The following is a 6,806-nucleotide window of genomic DNA, read 5'->3' as shown; positions in this document are numbered from 1 at the left end:
ATTGACCACATGAAATATTATTTATTTATTTATAAAACACCAGAACTAGATTTATTACATTAAAAAACAAGTATATATATTCACTATTTTGAATATAAATCAAATATATTTTTTGTATACCACTCATTTAGGTTACATTTTGTTTTCATCTGTACCAATTATATAATCGAATTTTCATATTTAATGTTACATCTCCTACTCACTCACCAATTTAATTTTATTAAAATTAAATCATTAACTAGCCACCTACCGTTATTTATTTATTTATTTATTTAGATGATTATATATATGTTTATTTTTCATGAAGCAATAGTAATGGTAAAATAAGTGGTAATTTGGCACTATGTATTATATTGTTTTTTTCTCTTACATTTATTTTAATATTAATTATATTATATTATATGAGTTCTCTATTATATTTTTAAATGTCTAATTGATATAAAATTATAAGATTGATCATAATATGTTTTTCAACAATTGTAAATTCATTTACATTTGTAACACAAAATTTTTGAACAAATATCATTTGCACGCATTTTATAATCTAAAAGTATATTACGGTGAATTTACTATTCATTAAAGTAACATGAAAATCATTTATTTGTCTATTCTCAACTTATTGTACTTTTTAACAACTCTTATTCATATTATACAAATTATATTACGATGAATTTACTATTTATTAAAGACTTGTGAGAGAGTATCCTAACAGCTGGTTAATTATGATAAATCCGTACTGATCACGTTCAGCCCAAGTTCAACAGCACGTACAAACAATTACTTATTACTGATATCAAGATCGAGTTGGGGATTGAAGAGGTAAAAGGTCATGAATTATACTTATTAGATTGCCGACTTTCTCTTTGCCGCAATAAAAGATTACAATTTGTGTACATAAGAGAGCTAATAACAAGAAAGATACAAGGCTGGAATTCTAAGTTCTTTTCAATGGGGGGGACGTGATAACCTTATGCAGGCAATATCATCTTATGCGATCAAGTCATATTTTAAATTACCAAAAGTGTTATGTCAAGGGATTGAACAAGTTGAGTGCGCAAATTTATGGTTGATGAAAGAATCTAGCTAGTGGAAGCCGAGGCATACACTGGTGCAAATGGAGACAACTGTGTCGACCAAAGTGTTATGCTGAAATGAGTTTTCGAAATCTGGAGGCTTTTAAGAAAGCTTTGTGGCAAAACAATTCAAAATCCAAATTAGTTGATGGTGCGGGCCGGTTTTGAAAGGTAGGTATATATTTTAGACACTCGGACATTACAGTGGCGATCGACAATATATAGGGGCCGGGCTAATCCTTCATATATTTGGCGATCTTTATTTGTGGAGTGGTGAATTGTTAAACAAAGGACTATGCTAGAGAATCGGAGATGCTACTAATATTTTGGCAAAAACAGATGCGTGGATTCCAGGCCTATCAATGAATAAGAGCAGATTCAATAACATTTTCCGGACAACCTCATGTGATGAACGTGGCTCAAATCGTAGAGGTTGTAAGGATGCTCGGTTTTGGTCGGGAAATCCAAATGGTGTGTATACTGTTAAATCTGAATATTTATCAGATCTAAAAATGCTTGGATTCTCCATGTTCTCAATCCAGTCATTCAAACTTATTATATGGAGTTTAACTATACATACCACCAAAGGTAAAAATATTCTTGTGGAAAGCCTCAAAAGACTATATTCTATTCCTACTGCTGGAGAATTTTGTTGAGGAAACATGTCTCAATCAACGGTATTCGTCCACTCTGTAAATTTCATTTTGCAACTACCAGTCATTGTATTTTGTTTTGTCCCGGGGCAGTGAATGATTTTTGGATTCATCTTCGCGGGATGAGGTTGATAAAAAGGAATTTGAGATTTTTGCAAATGTGAAAGAGAACTCACGAGACGAATAGGCAGGGGACAACTTTTAACATGGACTGAAATAAGAATATTGAAATAAGAATATTCTCGAAACGACACAACTCAATTGAAACAAATATGTTAAAAGTATCATTTTTATGTCAATGTTACTTAATATTGTAAGGCAAAAACTCTTATGAGACGGTCTCAAGGATCATTTTTATGAAACGGATCTCTTATATGGGTTATCCATTAAAAGTATTACAATTTATGCTAAAAGTATTACTTATTATTATAAATATGGGTAGGGTTGACCCGTCTCACGGATGAGACCGTCTCACAGGAGTGTTACTCATATTGTAAATACATGAACAACGCTGATCCATCTTAAAATCTGTTAGACCGTCTCACAAAAAAACTTACTCTAAATGAATGAGGTGTTTTAGGAGATTCATGACCACATGGTATATTATTTATAAAACACTATATTTATCATACTAAAAAACAAGTATATTCACTATTTCTATTATAAATAAAATATGTTCCCTCTCTACCACTCTTTTAGATTTTTTTTTCACTCGTCCCAATTATATGATCTAAATTTCATATTCGATGTCATATTTTATATTCATTGACCAATTCACCCTTTTTAAAATTAAATCAACTACTTAATTGTATAACTATTTTCTTCATTAAAGTCTTCGTTAAATAAAACAAACGAAGAAATTATTTCATAAAATTTATGATACTTTCTTAATCGGTATAAAAACTCACGCATTTTTCATACAAACTTAAATGAGAGTGACGTAGAGCACGTTATTTTATGCTTCCAAAAACGAAGTGGTTATAAATTGATGCATCCAAAGCCCGTAAATATATCTTAATTTATCCTCTCAAGTAAAACGTCGAAACACGAGTTGCGAATCGATATCAACCTTAGACCACATTACCCCCATATAAATTGGAGCCTTTATATCCTCTGTTTCCCCAATAATGGTGTCTATAATGCATTAAATAAAGATGACTATTCTCCTACACATAACATATGAAATCGAAATATCAAATTTAAGTTATATGCCGGCAATTATTCCAATAGATTATCACCATATATTTCCGGTTGACTAAGAATAACACAACTTTTGTAGTTCTTTGGGCAAATAGCAAACACAATCCATGCAATTGCTTATTCTTTAATACACTTAAGCACAATCCGAGGCAAATGATATGATCATTTGATCACTAGAAAACCAATAATGCAGTAAATTATTTGGACAGAAGATCCCGAGCAATCCTGGTAATATTCTCTTCTGTAAAGCCAAACTTCTTAAAAGTGTCCAAATAAGCTCCACTGGCACCAAAGTCCTCCACACCAAGAATCGAGCCTTCATGTCCAACATACTCCCTCCATCCCAGGGGATAGCTCGCCTCCACGCTAAGGCGCTTCGTTACCCTCCGCGGCAAGACGTGCTCTTTGTACTTGACCGGCTGCCTGTCAAAGAGCCTCCAACACACAAGCGAAACAACTCTCACCTTCCGCCCTTCTTTCCTCAAAACATCCGCGCTACTTTCACAAAGGCATAACTCGGATCCTGTACCGATCAATATGATTTCCGGCAAATCTTGCCCCGAGTTGTCGCTCACTATATAACCACCACTTGCAACTGCATCAGCATCCGTTCCTTCCACATGTGCCGCCACTTTTTGCCTTGACAAGGCAATGAGACTAGGCACGTCTCGATTCGCAACAGCAACTTTGTATGCCCCGGAGGTTTCATTTCCATCCGCTGGGCGGAAAACTAGAAGACGTGGAATAGCTCGTAGGCCGGCGAGCTGCTCGACCGGCTGGTGTGTTGGCCCATCTTCTCCCAACCCGATCGAGTCATGAGTCATTACATAGATGACTCCGGCATGACTTAGGGCAGATAGCCTGATTGAGTTCTTCATGTAGTCAGAGAATACAAGGAAGGTTCCCGCAAATGGAATCAAACCGCTACCATGCAATGCGATACCATTTGAAATTCCGGCCATGGCATGTTCCCTCACGCCATATCTGATGTTTCGACCCCATGGAGAGCCAGGTAGCTGAAAATCACCGTGGTCGTGTAGATAGACTTTGTTAGAGAAAGCAAGATCTGCACTTCCACCGATTAAGCCTGGAAGAACTTTTGCAAGATGGTTCAAGCACTTCTCGGAGTAGCCTCGCGTAGCATCAAGTGGGTCGGATGTAGACCATGTCTGAACAAATTCAAAACTCCATTAAGGGACTGTTTCACTCATATGAAAGAAACAAAACACAAATTCAAATCTTGGATCCGAGCATTCATACCGGCAACGAATTTTCCCAACCCGGCGCCAATCCTCCATTTAGAAGAACCTGGAACTCTGCTGCTTCTTCTGGGTACTTGCTTTTGTAACAACTCAATTTAGAATGCCACTCCTTTTCCAATGCTTCTCCATGATCACCTTGGGCCTGCATTTCCCTTCAAAGGCATACACAACCGATATTATTTCATTAATTTGCTTATTGCGTGCCCTGCTTCTTTGGGTTGGGCGAGATCAAATGGGTTCATATTATCTCAGTTTATACATCATAAGTAAACACCAGGTGCAGTAATTTACACCTATAGATCATAGGAATCACGTGGAACCGGTCTCGATCCTCCCACTTAACGTTCTGCCTCATCTGTTTCTCATCTTCTTCATCAAAGACACCGTGGTGCGCTTTTGAAGTTCCTTCCTTTTTCGACAACTTTCCGATAAGTGTTTTCACCTAAATTCATTCCATTGGTATTGTAAAATCAAACCAAAACAAAGAATGAAAAGAATGATAAAAACTCTTGTACATACCCGTATAAAAGTTGGCCTCTGTTTTTCCTTGTGAGCTTCCAACAGAGCATTTTTAAAGGATTTCATGTTTCCATGAGTATCATCTACGTATATCGTATTCCAACCCAGAGCCTTAAATCGTAATGATATATCCTCAGAAAACGCGAGGCTGGTCGAACCATCAATAGTGTTACCATTATCATCATAAATTAATGTGAGCTTATAAAGCCCCCAATGTGCGGCAAGCGATGCAGCTTCATGTGAAATTCCTTCCATAGCACAGCCATCACCCATGATGCAATATCTGTGATAGCAGATGCATCATTACTCAAAATTACTTGGTTTTTTTGTACGTCTTAGTTTTTTTTAAGCTTACGTTCGATGGTCTACGATTGCAATATCCGGTTTGTTGAACCTGGCTGCTAAGTGGGCTTCTGCGAGCGCTAGACCAACAGCGTTTGCTACTCCTTGTCCTAGAGGCCCTGTTGTTTAACCAAAAAAACAGTACCTTTAAAAAAACTTGAAAGCAAGCTAAAACAAATGGTGCTTATCACCAATGGATCACTAATTCCAACTACCATTCCCACTCAACTCAAGGATCTATCACACAAATAATGCATTGTCTCTATAGTCCAGTGAACTAATTAATTCCTTGGTCAAAAGTCGAGTTCTTGACCACTACCATTTCGTAGAAAAAAACACAAACATTTACATGATTCTAGGATTGAGGTTAGAGCAACAACTCAAGAACCTTGTGTTATATATGCCAACAGTGCCATTTTTTCAGTAATACTCCAATTCTTGTACTAGTGCGCGACAAAACCTGCGACAAATAGGCCTTGAAATTAAGGCAGTGTTCGCGACAAAAAATTAAAAAGTTCTTCCTAGAAATATTGTGGAGGAAAAGGTCAGAAGTTATTACTTTCAAACACAGTCTAAGTATCTTAGATCGTTACCTGTGGTGACTTCAATTCCATCAGTCAACACATTCTCCGGATGGCCAGGCGTATTACTTCCAAATTTACACAGTTGTTTGAGGTCTTCAATCTGAACAATTACTTGAAGAATGAATAAAATGAAATATTGAATCTTGGGTGGATTCGATCGCAACTATATTCACAAAGAGTAGCATGCATGATCAAAATGTCAAATCAAGAAACACAGAGAACCTGAACAGACTGAAACCCAGCAAGATGAAGGCAAACATACTGAAGCAGACAGCCATGGCCGGCACTGAGAACGAATCTATCCCTATCAAACCAGGCGGGATCCTTGGGATTGTACCTGAGCACATGCCTGTACAGAAAGTAGCCAACCTCCGCCATCCCCAAGGCCATTCCGGGGTGCCCCGCTTGCGCCTTCTGCACGGAGTCAACCACCAGCATTCTGAAGTTGTCCACGCACCTGCTGTCCACGAGCTCCTGAAACCTCTCTTCGTCGTCTTCTGATTCGATCTCTTTCTCCAGAGACGGGTACGCTCTCCGGAGCTCCTGCTTCCATTGGAGCTTGTAGCTTTGGTCTGCGGAGAGATGGGTAGCTTTCTTGTTGTGATCGAGGAGATTGCTTTTGCACGACAATGGCGGGGCTCTGGTGTCTTGCTTGGTGGATTTCGGGGGGAACAGGAGGGGATTGGGGTTGGAAGCCATTGCCATGTTGGTTTCCAGTATTAAACTCTGTGTTTCTTGAACAAGATTCATGATATCAAAAAGATGATTATATTCTATTATAGTAGAAGAAGAGTGTGCAGATGATTGAAGAAAAAAGATGATTATATTCTATTATAGTCCATTCTACTTATAGTAGAAGAAGAGCGCAGAAAATTGAAGAAAATAGATGATTATATTATACTATAATCCGTCCGTTCCAATTATATTGTCCACGTTTTTTTTTTTGTTTGTTTCGAATATATAGTCATATACCATATTTAATAATATTTTTTACGCTTCTTTACTAATGTATCCCTATTAACTACACCTTGAAAATTATGCAATTATTTTTTAATACATTAAATAAAAATAAAATAAAAAGTTTATATAAAATTTATTTTTTCAATAATTTTTTCTTGATTTATGTAAAAAAAATAATAATATATATGAAACAAAGAGATTATTATATTATAT

General features: G+C 36.7%; 1 protein-coding gene across 1 annotated transcript; it reads right to left on the bottom strand.

Moving 5' to 3' along the window:
- Positions 1 to 2,944: 2,944 nt before the first annotated feature.
- LOC140861249 (transketolase, chloroplastic-like) lies at positions 2,945 to 6,442 on the bottom strand. Its single transcript, XM_073264242.1, has 7 exons — positions 5,856 to 6,442; positions 5,643 to 5,733; positions 5,063 to 5,168; positions 4,708 to 4,990; positions 4,482 to 4,630; positions 4,187 to 4,340; positions 2,945 to 4,095 (listed from the first exon to the last, which is right to left on the bottom strand). Exons 1-7 carry the CDS (start codon positions 6,381 to 6,383, stop codon positions 3,124 to 3,126), a joined length of 2,283 nt encoding a protein of 760 aa, XP_073120343.1. The 5' UTR covers positions 6,384 to 6,442; the 3' UTR covers positions 2,945 to 3,123.
- Positions 6,443 to 6,806: the final 364 nt, after the last annotated feature.

This window comes from Henckelia pumila, chromosome 4, assembly GCF_033568475.1.
Source record: "Henckelia pumila isolate YLH828 chromosome 4, ASM3356847v2, whole genome shotgun sequence".
Lineage (NCBI taxonomy): Eukaryota > Viridiplantae > Streptophyta > Magnoliopsida > Lamiales > Gesneriaceae > Henckelia > Henckelia pumila.
The sequence above is the reverse complement of the archived record's forward strand: the minus strand, read 5'-3'. Positions and strand labels throughout refer to the sequence as shown.